Genomic DNA, 24,706 nt, shown 5'->3' on the forward strand with positions numbered 1-24,706 from the left:
TTCATTTTAAAATAAAAGTATAAAACACTTTGTCCCAATATAGATTTCACTCTGCACTGGATAACATATACTGAGAACTTGAAATAAGTCCCATCTCCTGAAATAAGTGCTTCTCCTAAGAGCTTTAACTGGCTGTTCTCAAAATGATGAAACAACTTGGCAATGATAGAGGTCTGTATTACTTTGCATTTGAAGATCTTCCTGCCTCTCTTGTTCCTACACGCTCTTGTTTTTCTTCGTCTCCTTTGCAGAGATTTCACGACATGTTTTTCTTAAGAGCACAAATTCAGCAGTTTGATGGGCACTTTTCTGCTTTCTGTATCAAATGTACATAACTATATGTGTCTCCATATATAGTTAGCATATAGTTTCAGTGCTAATCTCATATTTTAGTGCCAGTGCTTTTGTCTGAGTAAGCATATTACTTTAGTCAATGTTTTTATTACTAAATCTTTTTTCTTTATTGGAATTGGTCAAGCATGCTAATACTCTCTTTTCTGCTTCATATCTTCCAAGGAATATATTTTAGACATCAGTCTCCTCTTGGCTTTCACAGACAATTTTGAAAAAAACACAGACAAAGAAATAAATAAACTGATAATAAATATTCAAGACAGTGAATTTAATAAACAAGATAATTACGGTATTAGCATTATATTAAATTTTATTGCATAAAGTTTGATTAATGTCACAAGATCTATTTACCAGACAGATGTAAAGGACAGAATTTTTTAATTAAGGGTGTCTCTAGTCTGAGATTCAAGCACACCAAACATAATCAAATGTTGTTCTGAGATTATAATTCTTTGATGTAATTACAAATAAAAACAAAATCCAAACACCATCACCAATGCCAAAAAAAAAAACCAACTGACAAAATACATATGGATAAGTGAGCTGAATTTTCTGTTCTAAATTAGGAAATCAGTGAATTGGAGATGAGGAGTGATATGATTTGTAAATCTTTTGCTGATTATGTGTGATCTGAGATAAGAGAAATAGAAATGTAGCTAAATTGAATACAATCTTTGTGCTGCAATTATTAAAAAAAAGAATCAGAACTATCTTACTTAGGTAGAATCTCTTCAAGATATTTTGGGTTTTTTAAAGGCAATTTCAAAATTAATACTCAGAAGACTTCATGTTCTACTTTTCTTCCCTCCTCTTCCTTAAGGTTCTAATAACCTCAATTTTAAATAAAATTCTTTGCTCAGCAAACTTTAAAAATATTGCAATAAATTACATGTTCAATTATCATTATTTCTAGTATGACAGTGTAAGAGATATCAAATTTGGGGATACAAAGAGCAAGTCAACTTTTTTGTACCACAAAAAAGGGAAGTAATAAAACTGCTGGTCCCAGTTTCCTCCCTGTATGCCTGACAATATTTACAAAAGCTATTTTACCCCACTAAGGAGTAGAAGTTACCTGTTTTCACACACATTAAGACATTAATTTCTCACACTGTTAAAAGTCTGGATAAAGATTAGTCACAGTGGCAGAGAAGCAATTTCTGATGATGTTCATTTTTTAGCCAATGAAATATGCTTAGTGAAAGCTTATGCTAAAAAGATAAAGGAAATATGTGTATCAAAATTTCAGAAAAGAAAGCGTACTGTGAGTATTTAGCACAAAAATATTTTAGTTATTTTAACAAAGCAATATCTTTAAAAAAACAGAAGCATGACTCAATTCTGTGAAATTAACCTGCACTTTTTTGGTCAGTGATGTCCACAAAGCATATAATGTCCATTGTATTTACATTTCAACGTTAAATACATTTATACATCCCTGGTCCTGGTACTGCAACCACAACTTCCCTCAAATGTGCTATTTCTGACAAACAGAAGATTGGAGATTCCAATTGTGCCCATCACTTTGTGCAGCTTGTCTGGTAAGATATGTAATCAATTTCACTTCACTGGCAAATGGCTGATGCCACAGTTCTAGGAGGCATTGAATACTGTGTTTTCCTAACTTAGAGTTTCAACTAGGAGGGCAATTCATACTCTCTGAGTATGTTCTAAGCAACATGAGGCAAAGACAACAAGTAAATAATTTTTGTGTGTTTAGTAAGACACAGGTAAACAAAAATGGGACATATGGTATCCAGAGTACTACATATAGTACCATTAAAAATGGTGATGCAAACAACAAAATAATTTCAGCTATAATAAAATGTGTACAGTTTTCAAGGGGTGCCAGTTTTTCATAGCTATGTCTTTAACTAAAAATAAAAAAATAATTCTGAATAATAAATACAACAAAAAAATATATACCATCTATTGTGACTCCTATCAGAATAGCAGCATAGAGTTTATTTCAACAGAGAAGGAGGTGAAGGTCTCAGGCAAGTTGCCAGGATTTCAGTATGGCTTCATTGTAATGAGTAAGTAATAATACAGTGAAAGTCAAATGGAAATGTAACCAGAAGGACTAATATGAGATTAATTTTATATCCTCTTAGACTGCCGATACTTGATTTCTGCTTAAGAGAGAACAGATATATAGAAAGAAAAACAATAAAATGTACAGTCAGTATGCACCAGACCTCAGACTTCAGCATGAGACAGAACTTTCTCACCCTGGCTATACACAGACAGCTGATTGCAAATACCTGAAATCCACAAAAATATATATCATTATGTTTTGGATCAAATTATTTCAGAATCAGTCAAATTGGTGGTATAGCTTCTGATATATCATTGTGGTTTAAAATGAACACCATTACTTTGAGGAAAGTGGTAAGTGTTCACAACCTTCCCCCTCCCTGGACACTCCACAAATTACCGTACAAATCTTAGTCACTTTTCTTAAAACAGTTCTGGAAATTTCCTCATAATCTTCAAATGTACAAAGGCTACTTGTAGAAATCCTTGCAAAACCCTTGTATATTTCTTATTAGAAAATCTATATTCTCTAGTGTATTTTATCCTTTCTGAATGTGAGACTTTTACTTCAATATGATTCATAAGAATTCATCACCTTTTCTCGTAAAAATTTATTTTATGCTAAGAAAGAGAATGGGCACTCCGATGTAAATTACAGAGCATCTCTGTCACAGCATTGTTTCTTTTCTAAATGTCACAATTATTTCATCATCAATTCATGCAAGAATATTTCCATACTCTTAATACTTTGTTTCCCACATCCTGAACTTCAAATATGGCAATGATACTGTTCCTGAAAATTGTGAGACTACAGTCTGACTCATCATCTTGTTATTACTTTATCCTAACAAAGTAATTCTCTTTCTGTATTTCTCTCCTTGTTCATGAGGAAAACATGAAAAATTATTCTGAGGTGATGTCATCCTATACCAGAGGATCAGTTGTATCCACACTTCACAAAACTTTGCTTGGGGGAATTTAGGTAGGAAAGGAAGACAGTTAAAAAGAGACTGCAGTAAATTTAACATGGAATAAGATTTCTCAACATATTCCTAAAGAGTTAAACTGGATATGGTTACCATGGAGCTAAGACTCCCACAGAAAAAAAATTACAGCATTTTGAAACATTTGTTGGAAGCACATAGGCAGACAAATAAGTGACACTGCATCACTTTCAGGCTTAATTAGGTCACTTAAATTCTACCTGCAAGTGGAAGCTCAAGGGAGGGATTTTTATAGGCTTTTACTGACTATTTCAGCCATAGCCTTTCTAATGTAGAAATCTTTGACTGAGAACTGCAGGTAAGCTTCTTGGGCAATGGAAGATTTCACCATATTAATGCACTTATTATCAACAACAGTTCAAAGTGAACTGAGGGGCTTGGTTTAAGTGTGAATGTAGAACAACTCAGACAACCAAACAATCAAAAATACAAAAGAATGCTGACTTCAATCTTTTCCCTTCTTTGTAGGAACTGCAGTTCTGCTTTTGAATTTGATTATGTAAAGGCATCCCATGCCTGAAAGGATCACTGCTATAAAAATTACCTCTCAGTAGCTGGGTGTGACACTGACTTTTGTGAATATGTTTGCATTTTGTCTCAGACCTAATTAATACATACTCCAAGAAAAGAGGAGTTTCCAGATCTAAAGCCATGGTAATAAGGACACAGTCAAGATTTTAAGGAATTTAAAAAATAAATTATTCTATTATCTGTTGAAGTATAGCAGTAGCTCTAGTTCTGCTCTAATGTACACTGATTGCATGTTCTAGCTTGAATACAAGTTTTCATCATGGGCTTCCTGAGCACAAGTCCATTAACATTATGGCAATCACACTTTATTCTTCATAAACTCAATGATCAGGCATGCCATTCCTACTCCTCGAGTATAATTCTCTCAGAGAACAGAAATCTGTTCTCTGTAAGCCTGGTTTAGAGACTTTAGAGAGTTTTGGCTTATAGACAACTACAGTGCTATTCCTAATTTTTTCCTTCTGACTCAGCACTAAGGACTCTCTCTGGCTGATTCTGTCTCAGAGGGCACACTTCTGATAAATTCCTGTGCCTTATAAAATATTAAGCTTTATGAGTGAGTAAATGCTGTTAGAAGAACTAAATCTTTCAGTGATAACACATAATCTGTTAACAAACTGCTTGGGCAAGAGTGGCTGGAAAGCTGCCTGTGGAAAAGGACCTGGGGGAGTTGGTCAACAGCTGTCTGAACATGATCTGACAGTGTGCTCAGAGAGCCAAGGCAGTCAATGGCATCTTGACTTGTATCAGAAATAGTGTGGCCAGCAGGATCATCCCCCTGGACTTGGCACTGCTGAGGCTGCACCTTGAAGATTGTGTTCTCTTTTGAGCCTCTCATTACAAGACACTGAGGTGCTGCAGCATGGCCAGAGAAGGGCAAAAAGGTGGTGAAATGACTAGAGGTGTGGCTGAGGAAGCTGGGCTTGTTTAGCCTGGAGGAAAGGGGTTTCAGGGGAGAACTTATTACCCTCTGCAGCTCCTTGAAAGGAGGCTGGGGTGAGAATCAGTTTCTTGTCCCAAGCAGCAAGCAACAGAGCAAGAGGAAGTGGCCTCAAGATGCACCAATATATGTTTAGATTGGGTATCAGGAAGAATTTCTTCACTGAAGTGTTTGTCAAGCATTGAAACATGCTGCCCATGGAAGTGCTGGTTGTGACACCACACTTGGATGTATTTAAAGGGTTCATAGATGGAACATGGTTTAGTGATGAACACAGCTTTTCTAGCTTAACATCTGGGCTCAATTTTAAGGGTCTTTTCCAGTCTTGATGCTTCTATGGTTCTTTCCTATGGGCCTATAAGGAGAAAGCATATTTCTGGAACTACTTCTTTCTGAATTAAAATTAAATTTCCTTCAGAACTAAACTGTGATACTGGAAAAAACATTCTTTATAGCATGAAAAGTAGTATTGCAGTCGTCTCTGACTGATGCCAATGTAAATAAAGACTTATGACTATCTGAGCACCTGACATTTCACCAGTTTCTCTTAGAGAGTACAGACAGATTGCACTGACAGGAGACCACATTCAGCATGAATCTAGGAAATGTACTGCCCTGTACCTACTAGAATCTTGCCAGAAATACCTTGGCAGGCCAGGGACTGCTTCCAATAGGCAGTACAGTTAACATCCTGGGTGTGGAGTTGCGTTATTTTATGTTTTATTGATGTTATATTCTGTAATGGTTTGTCCCAGTTATCCCCCACATTGTATTAGTTTCTCCCTGAGTTTCCCGCCTTCCCTCATGTGTCAATCTCCCTAAAAGTGCTGATTCATTCCCCTGTCCCCTCCCAGGTGCCTTGTCCGTCACTCGGCGTCCCTTCCCTTACATCTGGAAGCTTCCACACAGGGCGTCGGGTGATTGGATAAGGGCCTGGGGCCCCTCCCCTCTTTCTCCCTCATTGGATGTCCCCATTGTCAATTCACCCAAGAGCCACTCCTTACTGTTTCCCTATTGGCTGACCGGTTCCCCTCCCATTCTCTTTATAAACTGTTGCAAGCCCCATACCGGGGCCTTTGTTGGCAGGCACCAGCTCTGTTGGCAGGCTCCCTTCACGTCACTTGTACCCTCTGGGATACAATAAAGTGGAGTTTGCCCCCGACAAAGGACTCTCCTCGTCATTTACGCCGCCGGGATCTCGCTGCTGTCCGGACCCACACAGCACTCTCCAAAGCCCACCTGGGTCCAGCGGAGAGTGCTGCCACCTGCCCTTCTCGCCCCTTGAGAGAGCTAGCCGGGGCTGAGGACTTCAGACGGTGGTTGGGGGAGAGGACGCGGCACCTGGGGAATTTGTTTAGCTGTATGCATGTAGGCTGTATACCTCCACTTTTTTTCAAGGCTAGAGAATTAACTGTGGCTATTTAATTTACTAGCATAGTCAGAGATTTTACAGCCTTCAGAAGAGTTTTAGATACATAGCCTGTCTTCTTTTTTTAGGTTGTTGTCCAGGTTGAATTTATGTTCTTTAATATATTTCAATATGGCCTTGCTATGAAGGGTAAGCAAGTTCTGGCCAAAAATAAGGAATTTACTATGTCACTGTCCAAGAAAGTTGTCACAAATATTTAAAGGACAGTGAGACGGAATATAAACAAGGGACAATAAAAATTTAAGGAAACCAAATATCCAATCACATGAGAGTAAGCTAAACAAACTCAGTTTACTTACTCCAGAATAGACAAACTGGAGAGGGAATATAATTTTTCTTTATAAATATGTTGATAAATTACAGTTGGGACACATTAAAAATCTATAAATACATAAAAATATTGAAGCTGAAAAAATGAAGTAATATTGCTAGATTAGTGGACTGGTACCTTAATAAAAGCAAAAGGAGAAAAGATATAATTAGCTCTAAAACTGAACTTCAGTTCAAAATTAATTCAATTACTCAAAAATTTCTTCCCCGTTTTCTGTTCTTGTGATGCATTAATAAATGTTTCCACATTAACTGAAAGCAAACACAAGACTAATCTGAGAAAAGATAATTCAGGTGGATGCTATGTGGTAAAATTAAGGAAAACAAAAAGACTGGAAAGTCTCAGTGACTTAACAAGTCTGAAAAAGAGCCTGTGAAGATGGTCTGTGGGGAGTAATGACAGAGAAATTTCAGCATTATCAGCAAAGTATCTTTATAGTTTGTTGTACTAATTCCAAATTTAAGAAAATAAGGCAATGCTTATTACTGAATGTAGATTCCACTTTGAAGCTGAATAATAAAAATACCTAACTATCTGTAATTTTCCATTAAGAGCAAGCAAACTCGTGGTAAGACCTGCAGTTTTGACAAGTCATTCATACCAAAATAAATAAAATGCCTGCAATTTCTTATAATTCCTTGATTTTTCTTATGACATCAAACAACAAGAGCTAGAAGGACAGTTGTTCTCACTCTATTTTTTACACCCTCAGGTAGAGTTAAAGGGGAAACAGGTATGAACTGGTGTATCAGTCTCTCCTTGAGAATTTTCACTACTAATGTGTACTCACAGTGGCTGAATATAAAAATTCTTTGTCTCTCCAATCAACTCCAGATCTCCTTTTTTCCTCACTGTGATATTGCTAACCTTCTTGTCAAAGGAAAAAAAATCCACCTCTGTGGGATAATTGTACCTTAGTCTTTTACTTCTTATCCAATCCCAATTTTAAATTTTACAACTCATCCTTCTGTTGTCCTCAAAAAATCAGATTCATTTTCCAGATGCAGCAAGCCAATATTTACACAGTTGGGAGTGACATCGATTATTTACTTCAGAGCTGTGCAACCCTGGGTGTCTGGTGACATTTCACAAATCAAACAGAGCAACTATCAAAAATTTTTACTATTTGTACATTTTAGCAAACTAGGGAATTAGTGTTCATTGGCTAAAGTTGCATAGTTCTCTTATTTATTAGTATTCTATCTTATGTTGGTTAATGATTTTCTCATTCCCCACGCTAATTGCTCCACATGCTCAGGCTTTCTCTTTTTTTGAGCTGGTGTGTTTCTTGTTCCAGTGGTCGCAATCTCCCCCTGCTGGAATTACCTTTTAGGCAGTTGGAGCTGATTTCAGCACAGTTGCTGGGTTGAGTTTATTGGTTTCTTCCTCAACTTGGGAGCTCTGCCAGGTGGTCTATAAATTCTGCATTCTTTGTGTCCACTTTCAATGGGCATCCTACTTCCCAAGCCTTGTTAACCTCCCGCTAGGTCTGAGATTGCTGAAGCATGTCCAGCTCTGTACAAGGCAATTCTACCAACAAGTAATTTGTGTTTCTAACTCATTTGGAGCTTGCTTGTTAGCTGCTCTCTGTTTCACGGATTAAGTCTCCCTTCTTGTTAATAAGGCTTGAAAGCATAAAAAAGTCAAACTTCAAAGAAATCCTTTCTTAAGGGGATATTCCACATTTTGCAACACGTACTTTAGATGCCATCCCTTCAATCAAGCAAGTTCCATTTCTTTTAAATTTGTGGTACTAATCACAAATGCCCATCTACAAAACATTCAGGTTTGGGGTTTGTTTTAAATTTTGGTTGGGGAATCATCTATAATCTCCTACAGATGGTAATTCCCTGCAGAGATAACCCACTAGCATTTTTTTTTTAATCTGTTTGAGTGTTTGTTTGTTTGCTCTTGTGTTTTCACCTGTTTAATTTAACTTATATTTAATACCTTCATTTTGCAGTGTAATATTTAAAATGTGTGATGACTCCTGACCATTCCTTGTGCACTCATCTACAGCCTGTCAATCCACACATCCACTTTGTGTCAGAGAATGCATTGTTTTTCTGCATTTACATACAAGATACTAACCTTTATCTGGGTGCAACAGAATAAAAATCAAAACTATTTAAAAAAAAGGCAAAACAAAGAGTTTTTTGGCCAGAAAATCTGTACATTTGTGTTATATCACAGGTATTATTTTGCTAGCTTAGATTAAAATCACAGTTTGAATAACAGCTGCAAACATTAAGAGGGTACTTCAAAGCACATTAATTAGGCTAAAACATGGGTTTTAATCATGGCTCACTTGAGATGGTTTAAGATAATTCTTTCAAATTTGGCCATCATTAGATAACTGGACTGAAATTACCACTTCTCATTGCAACAAAAGGAGTGGTTGTTCTACTTCATTTAGTGCTGAGTCAAATCATAATATGAAGGGCATAGAAATTAAATATCCAATTTGGTTTTTTAATTGAACCACAGATACAGTACATCTCCCTTTCTGCATCTACAGGCTCTCACATTTAGAACATTTACCTTCCAATTACTATTTAGCAACAGTACACTCTCACCACATATAACAACCAACAACTGACTCTTACAGATAGATATAACGTTTTATGAAGTGCTACATATGAACATTACACTAACTTGTAAATAGCTGAAGACGAAAACTAAAGCTGATAATTCAACACAGCTAATAGTCACAAGAGCCTTGCAGACTACGTACATACTAGACTGAAAGTAACCAGAGTGAATATGCATCTAGAATACTGTAACAGGAGAAGAAATACTTGGGAAGGAGCAGGTGTTGCCATCGCTTCAGACCTCTATTTTAGGACAGAAGCGCATTGCCCAGCATTGTCTGAGACAGCATTTCTGCAAATATTGTAATTCTCCACCTTGCATATCCCCACCCTACCCCCAAATGCTGACAAATCAATGTGCAATTATCCTATAATAAAACCACCAACCTTAAAAAAAGCAAACAATGGTCATGTGTACCAAGAATCCTGACTACTTAAATCTCTGCTTGAACATAAGGAGGTATAAGTTATTTTTGGGATGCCATCTCAATCAAAGAAAACTGCACTTGCATAGTGACATGGTCAGATGGGAGCTAAGTCAGCACTGCTAAAAGCTCACTACTTTTGCCATGTTTATACAATATTACAGGATCACAGAATTAACTAGGTTGAGATCATCAAGTCCAACCTATGAGCAAACACCACCTTGTCAAGTAGTCCCTGGCACCAAGGGCCACATCCAGTCTTTCCTTAAACACCTCCAGGGACGTGACTCCACCTCCTCCCTGGGCAGCCCATTCCCATGCCTAAACACCCTTTCTGTGAAAAATTTGTTTCTAATGTCCTATTCCTGGTTTCTAGAAAATAACGACTGTGTCTTTGCCTCTGCAGTTGCCTTTAAGAGGAATAGCTCTGTGATTTCTATTGTAACAAGCTGTTGTTACTGTTGCTGTGAAAACACCTGGCTGAAGAAATGACAGAAAGATAAAACAGAGTACACAGAAGCGGGTATCTGGTTCTGGTGTTCTGATATGGCTGCATTACACAGTTAGCTGATGGGGTGTTTTCCTACAGCAGTAGTGCTTGAGATTTAAGAGATGGACAGAGGCAGAGAGACTTGGTATTGTTAACGGATGTTGCCTGGAAGCAGCCTGAGTTCAGGATAATCTTCCATCAACTCCCATGTTATCATTGGCTCTCTGTCTAGTTTGTTTTAGAAAAAAAAATTAAAAAAAAAAGAGATGTGAAAAGATAAAAGTAGTAATCAGGCTACAGTTAAGTTGCATGAACACATAATAGAACTATGTAATAATGTGATTAATTTTCTAAATAGCGCTAGAAATATTCTGTGTATTTCATGGACTATCTGTAGCAGAATATCCCCTTCTTCATGTTTTCTTTTTAACTTGCAGATTTCTGCTCCCCCTCCCCCTCCATGTTTTACATCATGGTGAACACATTTCACCTTTTAGAATGTTGTGATTTATGATTCTAAATGGTCTTCATATTGGCAAAGGAAAGAAAGGTCATATTACCACTCTAATTGGCAAGTTAAGCTTCATAAACAGGCCCTTATTTCGTCAGTGATGTTATTTAAGCCTAAGGTCAACCTTGAGAGAAACTGGCCTAGGAAGAGTCCTGGTAAAAAAAAAATGTGTCTTTCTAACAAAAATAAACTTTTGCCTTTAAATTCAATTTACATGTTCTGAATTAATCTAGAATGAATCTAGAATTAAACTACATACCACCAAGCTTCCTGAATTCCAAATAAATCACGAAAATCTGTACTTCCTTGTTCAGCATCTCTGAAATTTGGTGTTTTTTCAATAGCAAAGCACCAGTGGATACAATATTACAGCTTATTGCTTGTGACAAGCAAATATCAACTATGACAAGAAATAGCAACTATACTCTGGTTAGGAGTAAAAGGTCATTAGCAACAGCTTCTGTAATTTATCTGCAGTTAAGCTAACTAGGCCTTTCACAATGAGTCATCAAATGTTGGCTTTTCAAATAAAAGGATGGACAAAAGCCTTAGTAAGAAAAGCATTTTCCCTTCTGATAAAGTTCTCTTTCTTAATAAAGATTTTTTTTTAACATTGTCATTCATTATATTTTTATACATTCATATCAATATATTTTAAATGCAGGTGATGTCCTTTTTTTCCTTTTTGAGGAAACTCTACTATCTAACTTAGTAATTAGTGTGACTACTGGAAGAACAATCTGGCTGCATAAACAATATTTGCAACATATGACATATATTGCAGCACATTCTTTGGACCTTTCCATTTATTTAGGGCTAGCTGATTTTGTAGCTCTTTATTTCTCTTAAGGTTCACAATGATACAAGCATACCACACAGCATCGTTCATTTCGTGCATAAAGGAGATCAGATGCAAAATGTATAAATGAAAGAATTCTGAAACTCAGGCTGATTTGTGTGATTAAAGCAAAGGGATTCTTCTCCAGGCTAGCTTTTACTATTTCACACATGAAACTGAAGCAACAAGGGGAAAATGTACACATCATGGTGAAGCATATAATCCCATGTACTATCGAATATCACTTTTGTATTCCCTTCTGTGAAACTTTGTTCAGTAAGCTTGTCTTTGCAGTGCAGCTTAAAATCACTATTAGAAAACCATTAGTCTTGAAAAAGAGTCATAATAGTTGCTGACTTTTCATTCTATTATAAAGCAAAAATTTATATTAACATACTATTGTTATTGAAGGGTTTTTTTTTGTAAATTCTATTATAGTTGGTTTGACTATGTATGTACAAAGCAACTTTTTTCCATCTTTATAGAAATCAAAATATTAGAAAAAAGCTTTAAACTATGCAAGAAACACATCAACATCATTATTTTACAAAAAGATATATCAACATCTTTATTAAGACAAACATGAGAAGAAAATATTATGGGTCTAATTAGATTAAAAAATCAAAGATAATAACAGAATCCAAATATTCTAAACTTACAGTACCTGGCACAATATGAGATGCAATATCACTTAATTGTACAGGTGGAAATATTTTGTACCTGTAGAAGACCCAAAATTGTACCTCATTCCATTTCATGAAAGAAATGTTTAAAAATTTAGGGCAATCTTGAGCAAAACTACAATAAACACAATAAATAAATATTGACTAAAACCAAATACCTAAGGCAAATATGGATAATAGGCATTCACAGTGACTAAAGGAAGAGGTGTTGATTGACAGAATTACTTTAAAGAGTTGTAACAGCAGAAAGTTTACTGAAATTGATAGATTTTTAACAAGGCTTAATAGAAACTTTTGAAATAATAATGAATGATGAGTGATCCAGTGAGAATACCTATCCTTTATAATCAAGAGTTGCTTGAAGAGTTATTACTAAGGTACTACTGGGTATTCAAGCATTCAGCTCTTTTATTCACTTACACAACAGAGACACATTAAAGATGGGGCCAGTTTGACATTGCCTAAGACACCACCTAGGATCCAGTACAATACACAGAGAAACATCTTGACATTTTTTGTAAGCTTTGACCTAGAATTTTTTTTGTTATATTTTGTAACAAAAAATTAAAAAACAGACAATTTTAATCGACCATTCCAGTTGACACATAAGTGATTCAGCCATCAAAAGTGCTAGTCACCCTCTGTCACTTGTAATTTCATCTATACCAGATTACCTGGAACTATTTCCAGACATGATAACAAAGTAATTAAAATAAACAAAGATTTCCAACAGATCTGCAAAAATTTACCAGGAAATCAAGTAAGGAATAACTCACAATTTTTAGAGGAAAGGTTTAGTGTCTGCAAATGAAAAATGTTAATATTGTCCTATGCATTTAAAAAAACCTCACTCTTTCTTAATTCTAGTATATCAAAGTAGTTCATAAAATAAAGCAAAGGTGCAAAGATTTTAAAATGCAAAGATTTCAATGAAGGTTTGGCCCACAATCATCATTAACTTTCTATGGACAAATCAGAAAATCAGATCTTATTAATCCCTATTAGCATTTTATCCTGTAATGGTCAATTTGAATGCAGGAAAGAATCTTTTATCCTGTGAATTTTTTCACAAAAAAGTTACCTTGTAGCTATGTGAATGCAAGCATAATATACATTATCAGGCAGGTCTTCCAAATTCTAAACTCTACTTTTCCCAGCTTTGGCCACATAGAAACTGTAATGTCTATTAATCTTGAAAAGTGCAACAGAAATGGATATGCACTTGAGAAGACAGGCTGGTAGCTTGGAGTTTAATACTGACAGGTGGGGGTTAATTTTCTTTCAGTCCAAATGTTAACTAACTGTGTCAATGTTTCTATACATTCTTCATCAGTTTCCAAATTATACAAACTACTGACATTAAGTATCATTTATATGTATCAGGTGTATAGGTCTTCTGAGAATTTTCCATATATAGAAAAGATGAGGCAGTGAAGTCAATGAACATCAGGTGGAGTCTTGGGAAATGGGAGTCATTTGGCCTTGGGCATTCTAGTGAATCATCTGGGACATTACCACTAACAGATATTCTAAGCTTGATGATCCTTGTACTCCCATTTGTACATGGTACTGCTGATGTAGTTCAAAAGCATGTTAAACTTCCAGTGCTATAAATTAATTCCACATCTTCTGTTAAAAAGGTGTTTCAATTTGCAAGTTGAAATTCTATTTTTTGTACGAGTAATCTTAAAATATTTTATTTAAGTTGCAATTCTTCAGTATTACTTTTTTATTGAAGAGATTTCAAATTGTTGCAATTGTGTCAAGGGAAGTTGGTTTTCTGGCACAAGGTATCAGAGAACGTGGTTGAGTGCTGAAGTAGCTGGAATGCTCAAGACTGACAAAGATGTTTGCTGTGGACTAAAAACAGCTCAGGCGTGTGCTGACTACTCAGCTCACTGAGGAACTAGCACTTGCTTATTTGGATAAAAGCCCAGTAGAAGGAACAAACTTGATGTTACTACTGAATCTTTCACCCTATGTTGCTGACGTCTCTACTGTTACTTCTGCTGACCAGAGCTGACACTCCTCCCCGTGGATGAGATGTGCCAAAAGAGGGAACTGGAAAAAGGTGGTTACAGACTGGACATCAGCTCCTATTTACAGCTGAGCCCTGTCTGTGGAGGTTGAGCATTGACTGACAGCAGGTGTGCAGTGACTGACAGTCAACAGCTCTGGGTGCCTCATAACGGCACTGCCAAAAGCAGATTGAGCAGATCTCATTTTCCCTATAGACTTTTGTAGTTCCAATGCATATCCCAACTTTGAACTACTTTAGATGCATGTGAGGTGTCACATACTTGCCATTTGCACTTCAGAATATCACTGTAATTTTCAGAAAACATGTTTCCAAAAGCTAGCCAAGCACTTCAAGTATTTGGGTGGAAAATATCTGCTGAAATTAGAACATACATTCTCTTAAAGTAATATCTGGTACACAATTTTAAATCTTCCAGCACCAAAACTACTATATCCTACTAAGTTACAGACAGAAGGAATGGTGTGGTGATGTTGTCATGACATTCAAGACAGAAGATAAATTTAAAACTTCTATATTGAGAAAATAAACCAAAATACTCATTGAGGAATACATTAATACCTCATGTTTTCTTTCTGAATCTTTTAAAGTGTATTTATGTTACCAATTAGTTTTTTAATTGATATGTTAATTTTAATGTTTTTAGACATCTGTGCTTATTATATGTCTTCAGTGTTACTATGTGTCATTTGGGGAAAAGTGCATTTTGTATATGAAGTCAAAAGACAGAACTTTTAGCTAGTGTCCTCTTATTGAATTCAATGCCTTCAAAATAACTGCATGCCAATTTTATTTTTCATCTCCTCCATGCCTGCAATTCAGTTTTAATTTTTGGAATGTGTAGCTAATGCACCTGGCAGCATTTGGCTGTGTGGTCACAGCACTGCCATGGGAACTGAGAAGAGGCAATATTCACTGCTGGATTTCAATATGAATCATACCCACTTAGTACAGCATGGGGCTAGAGATCAGAAAACCTACTTGCTGCACTGTATAAAAATGCATAACATCACTAACAAATTCACTATTTATTACTGAAGATATTAATTCCCATTTAGACACCAAAAAGCAGACCATGAGCAGAAAACAAATCCCTACAACAACGAACAGCGTGGCTAGGAAGAAATAAGGAAATATATGCTTGGGTATTAATTTAGGATTATTGCATGGTCACAAATCCTATCAAAAGGGTTTTCAGTCACTAACATTCTAAGGCAAGATTGAAGAGTTTTTCTTGACTGTTACAAATTTGATGTTATTTCCACAGAACTGCATCAACATCAAATACCCCTAGAAATATAACTGGGGAGGAAAAAAAAAAAGAAGGAAAGGAAATTAACATGGAGTTAGATCTATCCTAGAAGTCAAAGCAATCATTAATACATTCAATCTCACAAGTATTTTCTAACAATATACTGAATTTTTAACATTGTAGTATAAGCACTGATTTTTTTTTTAATAGCATTTTAAAAATTTATGCTGTAGAAAAGCATGATGTTGAGTTCATGTAGTATAATGTTGCTTTGATTTTAACTGATATAGACTGGTCTAATATGAAGCAGCTTGTTAAAGTCCAACTTGTTTCATATAATTAATTGTATCCTATTGATATGATTACAATATATCCATACATATCTCACATATACATGTACTATGATTGTATATTGTTTTACAGTGTATCTCTGAATTTTACTGATCTACATCCTTGTAGAAAAAAATAGGATTATTGCCTATTCCATAGATCCATGCGAAATAAAACATAAGAAATGTCTCAATGAAACCAACCAAACAATCTCAAGATCAATGTCAGGACCTTTTGGAAGTGTATTTCTACCTCTGCTACCTTCAATTTGATAGAAAGAAATCTGCCTTTACCTCTGATTAATCATGATGCAACTCTTCATTCTTCACTGTTTTATCTGAAAAAACTAAACTTGCTTTTTCCTCTTTCTGCTTTGCTTTACCTGATCTAGTCTTCCAATACACCATCACCCAGAAAATGCATTTTTCCCACATTATTTATTACAGTTGGGTTTTTATAAATTTCAAACAACTTTCATTAAATTAAAACAGAACAAATTACTGAAGCATTTCCCTTTCCATCTAAACATGGTGCAAAGAACTTTTTCATGCCAGGGGCCTAAAATACACATTTACATTTGTTTCATTTCAACAGAGAAATTATTAAAAATTTTTGAAAAGCTGATATAGATATCAAGCAACTATTCCAATATCTTTGGAGGTTAAAATACACACTACAGTCAAGCAATGACTGTTGTCTTTATACTGTAGTAGACCATTTGCTTAAAATTCTGGCCTGAAAAGAGGTTGCAATTAATTCCACAAGATTTATTCTTTATTTCATAAAAAATAAACATAGCATATCACAGCACATGATGCTTTGGAAATTTTGTCATATTCTAAATCTGTCCTAAATATAATCCTGCTTTCATCAGGGAAATAGTCCTAAGCAAAGAATGACCATGAGTAGTTTTGCCTATAATGAGAAATAGGGCAAAAATATTCATAAAGTTGAGAACACATGCAGGAAGTAAAAGTGGCAGCTGAATGAGTGAAAATAAACTGAGCAACATTATTTACAAAGAAGGACACTACAAGTTCTTAGAAACACAACTCAAGATAAACTTACAACATTAAGTATGATTTCCGTGGTAGAAAATAAAGGAAAATAAGAGTGACTGTGAATAGTTGTACTGGTGATAGCCTGAAGTTTTAGAAGCAAAAAACAAGTACATTTGAAAGACTTTTTGAAGAGAGGAAAGAACATGGTGCAGTTTTGGTTTTGTTTGTTGCATAATTTTTGTTGTACTATTTAAAAGCTCTAGAAGTATGGACTGCTCCACAAATGTACAACTGCAGCAATAGGATCAAAAGGGGAAGATGTAATGCACAGAGATAAATAGATAAACAGATACAGAAATATTTAACTCAAAATTAACTGAACTCCTAATACACACTAGGTCTCAGAATCAACTCAAGTTTTTGATAACATTATTCTTTATTTTTACTTCTTTTCTGAAAGGAATTGACTGACTAATGAATTGCTGTGTCATGAATTGCAGCACATTTCAGTGACAATAGACAAAATGTTCTAATTAATTAGAAAACAATATAGTGCAATACACACAGCTGTTCAAAAAGCACACAGAATTTGTTCCAGCTCCCTTTAAAAGGGCATCAGGAGAATTACACAGATTTTATCTCAAGGCCTTTCCTATCCTTTCTATACTTTTCTATAAATTCATGCACAACTCACTGTGATCAGTTTCCACATTTTCCCAATTTTTAATTAAGCACTGCTAAAGACCTCTCCTTAGAAATATCTTCCATTAACGTTTGGTATTTTGACATTTGTCCAGTGTATTTGTTTACAAGTATTGGTCTGGTAGGTATTTTATAGGGAATATCTGTACTTTACTGAATCAAACCACAGAGATCTGTGCTACAGAAAATCAGCATGCAGTTAGTAACAGAACTATTAGATACAAAGTTGGACTATTAAGGAAAAATTCTTTTCATATCTCCACTTCATATATTCTTTGTTATGTCGCTAGAGATACACCACTAGGAAAATAGATTTGATGAAACAACATATATTAGAATCATCTAAAAGAACTGGTTTTATGCCACACTGATCCCTGATAAACTGAAATGGTTTAGTACCACTCTTAGAATAGTTTTTAAGAAGCATCATGATATAATCACTTTTTATATTTATGTTTGGCAACAGTGTAAATGATTAGGGGAAAAAAAGAAAATCTAATTCACACTATATCTGACAGTTCATGTTGTAAACCAGATTACTTTCCATCTAATTTGTAACATCTGAACAGTAGAAGACCTCATTTTCAAGAAGTATAGATATGAATGTGTATCCACAAATAAATTTGCATATGAGCTGCTCAATCCTCTTGATTCTGAGCAGCAACTCAATACACAAATGATCCTAAAAATATCTGCAAACTCATTGTGTAAATTTACATACATGGACTAGATCTTGAAAAAAAAAATCAAATATTATTTTCTGGGTCTTTGTAACAGTATTTTGCTATTTAGCATAATAGATAATTACAGTCAGTCTATGGAAGAAAACAGTTTCCCATTCGTGTCTGTAAATTTTTAGATAGTGATTGGAGAGGTTTATGAGAACACTTAAAAGTTAAGTCTTTGAGAGAAGCTGTTAAAAGAGCAAAAGTTAAAGAAGGACCAATTGTTAAGTCCTTTGTCACTAACAAAAAGGAAGGACTAATAACCAGCTGGGGAAAGGAACACACACACACACACACACACACACACACACACACACACACACACACACACACACAGAGACACAGGCACAGGCACAAAGGCATATATACACTTATGCCCAGACAGTATTTTGATTTACAGAAAATGAGGCAGAATTTTGTTGACTAATGAACCATCTCAAAAAAAAACAAAAACAAAAACAAACAAAAAAAACCCACCACCACAAAAAACCAAAAAACCCCCACCCAATAAACAACAACAAAATGTATCTCTATTAAAATAAGGAGAAACTCTTTCCATTAATATAATGGATCTCAGGAAAAAATAGCAAAGAAATAGACATTTTAACTAGTGTTATCACTATCATTTGGACCCTAAGATGGCAAACAACTTTGATATGCTTCATTACATTTAAAGTGCTTTGGCAGGGGTGGGACTTCTCCTCCATCCTCAACCATGTTCTCAGTTACTGTTAGCAAGTTACTATTTAGGTATTTCTAATGGAAGAAGGCAAAAGCTCTTTGCTCCAAGACAGAGACCACCTCATATTTGAGTAATTCAGCAGCAGCGGGAACTTGTGAATAATTTCTGGAGAGGAGAGGACTTTTTCAATTAATCATAAGAGTAAATTCCCAGTTGCTAGGAAAGGCTCAAATGGCTTACACTCACTCATTCACATTAAGGGCAACAAGGTTCTTTCTCTATCCCTCGGTATCTTATCTCAAAACAGCACAGGTAATCATATGTATTCTCACCTAATGCTGCATAATGTCAGCTACATTGATTTCTCATGCATTCACACCGTAGGAGGGGGTAAAAAATAATATGGAAAAATCATCTAAACAAACAGGAAACTAAACCACAGCAGTATTGCATGTTATACACATGCAACAAGTGCTTTGCATCTCCCTTCCATACATGACACACTGAATATCCAAAGCCAAAACCAGAAGGAAGCCACCAACTAGAAAAATAGATTAACAATTCCAAGCATTATAACAAGAAAGAAAACACCAAAAATTTCATAACAAATATACAACAACAGGTTATCAGTGTAAGAAAAAAAAAAAAAAAAAAAAAAAAAAAAGAGTGTTTATATATTTATTTATGTTCATACTGAACTTACAAGTCAGGGAAAATTGCAGGACAGAAATTACACTATATAAATAACAACTTCCTTGAAATGCTGTCATTGCATGTAAAGGCTTTACACAAGCATTGGGACATAGTTGAAATGAGTACTGAAGACATACTACTACTAGAACAATGATAATGTTGTTATCCTCTCTGGAATTTGTTCTTTAGCTGTTTCTCATTCCCATTGCTGCCAAACAATTAAATTAAAGATAAGGAATATTAAATTAAATATAAGGAATATTTTGGAACAAAAAGTGAAAGCAAAAAGCTTTCCATCAAATCTTATAAATGTGCCCACAAGTTGCTGCTCCATAGAAAGAAATACAGATTTCATTTTCACACATTGACAAACTTCTTGATCTTTTTTATGAGGAGAGAACACAAGTGATGCACAAAACTAAACAACAACTTAGATCTGGAAGACAAAAAGTCATAACGAACAAAAAAATTGACGACAGAAGGACATTTGTCTTTAAGATAGCAAAACATTATTTAAGCAGATTTTTAAGAGTTGATTCTCTTGCTCTTAAAAAAAAAAAAAAAAAAGAGAAAACCTGTATAATATCTTTAAATCAAGAGTCATCTAATCTTATTTTATACCTAAACAAGAAAGAGCTATCCCCAAGACCCTAAAATATCCTAGATAACTTCTCTCTAAGGACTCAAAAATAAAAATATGGATATCAACATTTTCAAAGGAAGATTCATTCATCTGCATAAGCCTTGGAAACATTCAGTAGCAATCCAAATACCCAGAAAATATTTTCACTCAGAGAAGATCCTAATTGATTAACAATTTCATTGCAAGAATTATTAAGGACTATTTACTATATGTTTGTAAGCACAAACACTGTTTATGCGGAAATAAAAGCAGTAAGAAATCAGTGCTGAAGGTGTATCTCACTGTAGCACTTGGTATCTAATAAATGTTTCCTTTCTCAGTATACTAAGAAACAACAATTCTTCCCTTGCCCACGAAGGTGAAGGAAGATTTATAATGGAAAGGAGAGAGCAGTAACTGATACGATTGCTTAGAGCAAGAAGTAGCTAGAACTTCCAAGAGAAAAATCTAGTCCATTCTCTCCCCTGTAGATTTCCTTGCACTACATGGAAGGAAAACTTCTGCATAGGCTCCCTTTTGCTATTTCCATTTTTGGCCCACACCTCTATTTAGCACTTCATTTTAACCATTGGGAAGAAGTGCAAGAGAGTTACTGTAGCATAAGAATGTATCACAGCAGCAGAAATTGTCATCTCATGTAGCACATAGAGGCCACCTATGAAAGGGCAAAGCTTCTCACTCCATCACTGAGGATGGCTGTTCAGTCAAGGCAACATCCTAGAAAGTGAAAGGATGAAGGGCACAATTAAAGCTCCGGTCTCAGATAAAAGGTTGGAGTAGTCTGCTAAAATATGTACCTTTAAAAAGTTAGTGGAGGGGAGGAATCCCTCCCCATTAAATTCTCTGAGGCTTAAAAGTGCTAATGACACTTCATCACACCTAAACAACTTAAAGCAGCAGTCATCTCCTCATCCCAGCCTTTATTTCCCATAAATAACTTACACCAGCTTCTCACAAATCAATCTTGTAATTTCTTATTTTGGGAACTTAGCATGTTTTATTTTAGTGACTTATCCTTTCAAAGCTGAATCAGCTCTAGAGAAGCCTGTTTCTATAATGCTATTTGTGATAAATGCAAAGTAAAGATAGCATGGAAAGGGAAGAGAATATACACATTTAATAGCAGTTTTTCCACGCTAGTTGCACAATAACACACTCTTAGTCATGCAGGGTAAAAACCGGGAGACACAAGGTGAGACACGGAAAATGATGTTATGCTCTTCCCAAAAATTAAAGCATGTACACTACTTGTCTAAAAGTCCAGATCAGTTGTCATACTAGATTTGTGTAAAGCTTTAGGAAAGAATGGTGTGAGGGCACTTTATAGAAAATTACACCATGTGGAGGGTATTTCACTAATTAACACCCCTTTCCAAAGAAATGCTTATGTCCTTTAAAGATAAGCTTCTTTTAAGTAGAGAAAAGACCCCAAACATTTGCAGAGCCCTGACTTCAACATCTGTTGGTATTCCCTACACACAAGTGTGCTTCTGTGTGCATGTTTATCAGAAGAGGTCATCAGGGGCTTGCTTGGTTTATTCATCATTTTAAGGCACTCCTATTTGCAAAGCTTCTGTTAATGTCAGTGAAATCTAACCCAGACAGAAGTTTCAGAGGTCACATATTTGGCATGCTACATTTAGAAACCCAAGTACAAAGTTGACGGGGACACTTCAAACACAGGGGATTACAGCGGAAATAGGTCTCCTTATACCAAACTGGCTATTGAGCAGATTCAGGGAAGAACACACCAATGCTGCATGATGCTATTAAAGCTCTTATTCTTGCTTTATTTTATCCACTGACTAAATCAATTCTGTCATTTGGCAAAGCCCAGCACAGAAATAACACTTTATTTTTAATACAACAAAAAAGAAATAGACATGAGACAAAAAAAATCATGTAGTACATGACCTATAAAAAGCAGATACTTACAGTTCGTAGGAACTGTATTTCATCTTCCCCTCCTTCACCCCCTTCAGCCATGGCTCTTGAGGAGTCAGCTCTGCTGAGGCTGATCGCCTCCGCCGTCGGCTCACTGCGCTCTGTACTGCTCCTCTCCTATCAGTATTAGCATATAGCTAATCCACAGCCATATAGGGAGCTCAGCTAACTCCACTGCACTGCAGACTGTCAGTCAACCCCCTCACTGCCAGAGCCAACTGCGCTGCTGCTTTTCCAGCTCTTAGCAAGCAATCCTCTCCCTTTTCTCTCTACCCTGGAGGCAAAACCCCCTACTGTTAAGGTATTGCGGGAAGCATTATATGCATCACTAGGTGTTGATTTTTTCCCCCTCCAGATACTGTCTGGGCAGAATAACAAAAATGGTGAAGTGTTAACAAAAGCAGAGCTTGAGCTTCCATGTTCACAGATAAGGATAGCAAATTTTGCACTGAAATGTATCAAATTCAGCGATTCTGAACCTACTGATTATGCAGCAGAAGGATGTAATCCTGATGATCACAGGACAAGCGCATTTTGACAGCAGGTATTTTCAGCTTGCTTACAACAATTTCCATTTCTTGCTTCTCTGCATAAGCAGCTGCAAATCTGATTTCCAAGATGACTTTATGATCTGAACCAACTATGTGTAGTTATTTGTGCTATCTCTTTACATGGTATTTATACCTCTATCCTAGGAGCTTCAAGGGCTTTATCTGTATCTTTTTAGAACTACACCTGAATATTTTTTATAGAAGATGGTAAATATTTACTTCAGAATCCATAAAACGCAGTTATGTTACAATAAAAGTTAAAATAACTTTAAATTCTAGTTCAATAATGAAGAAATTTGTAATTAATAAAAATTGATATTTATTACTTCAATATGAGCAAATAATGAAGGAAAAAAATAGATCAACACTAGAACAAAATTTAATTAAGGGAGGAAAAAAAAGGACACAATGAAACAGAAGAAAGCACTGAGGAGGCTCTAGCCAGCCAATTCACTGTGTTATCTTGAATCTTGTGAGAAGACTGCAACCACAGCTTACCCCTGAGAAGAATTACCCAAACTTTGTGCAGTCCCTATTTATCTTGATACATTCTCTCACAGAATACCATAGGCATACAGTCTTTTTTCTCAATAAGAACATATTTATGGTTTACAAAGGAAAACATAGTTACAAAAAGGGAACAATATCTTTCCTGAGGTCACAAGGATGAGTGTATCATACTGAAAACTGAAACTACATATTCTGTGCCCACAAGCTAGTAATTCATGGACAATTGTCCTCTGGACGTGGAATCCAATGCACACTGCCCTTCTGCTCCCCAAATTAATAGTATTCTGATTTTGCACTAATTAAAATAAGCATAGTCACAAGCCAGAAAATGAGATGCCCAAGATTTTCTCTTCTTGATGGGCAGAACTCTTTGAAAAATGTTTTATTTCACTCTGTCTATTTTTTTATGTTTTATTTCACTCACTATTATTACCCTGAGAAAATCCATCCAAAAAACAATGCCAATCACATTACTCAGCATCAAGCAATTTCAGGTCAAAAGTGACTCAGAAGTCTTCAGCTGGTGTAGTCATACTGGCTCTCCCTGCCGCTTCCTTTTCCCCACCCTGCAGTTTTTGTTGGTTGCTGTGAGGAAGAAAAAGAGCTTTGTGCAAGGCAAAGGCAATGTGGAAGAAAAATGTTTCTCTGAAGTGCCAGAAAACTGATATGGTTGGCATTTGAACATCCATTTTTGTGTCTGGGGCTCTTATGTGGTGTTTATTTTAACACCAGCCATCTTTGGATCAGCACTTTATCTCATTCCTCAACAATAAAAAGAACATACCATAACAGATCTTCCTTATGGAATACTGTAATTCCGGGGAAAAAAGAAATCTGAGAAGTGGGGAAAATTTGCCCAAAAACAAAGCATGCCACTCAGTGATTTTACTAAAAAGAGTAGACAGGGAGGCCTACTATGACACATGCTTATTTATACATTTATTTCTTTTCTAATTTACATTCTAGCAGAAGGTTCCCTTGACCAGAGTAGGTCAAGACAAGGGTGTCTGAACTAGATGATTTTTAAGGACCCTTCCAAGCCAAACCATTCTATGTTTCCATTATATGCACAATGGATTTGATACAGATATTTCATGGCAAAACCTACACATGTAAGGACACCTTTTCTGTAACGTCTTAAATGAAACAGTCTTTCAAGCATACTACTTTACTTTGAAAGATTATAAGCAATAAATAACTAAAAATGAGCACAACTGCTGAATTTTCTTCACAAATAGAATTCAATGTCATTTAGTATATGTGCTGGCCAAATTTTATTTCAGATATGCAAGAAGATTTCCAGATAGTAAGTTCTGAACATGCAAAGCTGAGATTAATCCACATTATTCAAATGAAAAGGGTGGAAATATATAATTTTTCAATTCCTTTCCTCATATATTGGAGTATTCCATTAAAACACTTCTTATGAAATGAAGAAAATTTAGAGTAAAATGTTAGTATACATAGCTAT

General features: G+C 35.5%; 1 protein-coding gene across 19 annotated transcripts in view; it reads right to left on the reverse strand.

Moving 5' to 3' along the window:
- Positions 1–22,459, reverse strand: part of RYR3 (ryanodine receptor 3) — a 195,754-nt gene extending 173,295 nt beyond the window's left edge. For 10 of the 19 annotated variants that reach the window (XM_030274527.4, XM_030274525.4, XM_030274529.4 and 7 more), the window contains exon 1: positions 22,166–22,458. In XM_030274527.4, coding sequence (XP_030130387.4) covers positions 22,166–22,216 — 51 coding nt within the window. In that variant the 5' untranslated portion in view covers positions 22,217–22,458. Of the gene's footprint in view, positions 1–22,165 lie in introns of all 19 variants that reach the window. The other 9 variants (XM_072930138.1, XM_072930144.1, XM_072930137.1 and 6 more) reach the window with 1 other exon arrangement.
- Positions 22,460–24,706: the final 2,247 nt, after the last annotated feature.

Source organism: Taeniopygia guttata, chromosome 5 (genome assembly GCF_048771995.1).
Source record: "Taeniopygia guttata chromosome 5, bTaeGut7.mat, whole genome shotgun sequence".
NCBI lineage: Eukaryota > Metazoa > Chordata > Aves > Passeriformes > Estrildidae > Taeniopygia > Taeniopygia guttata.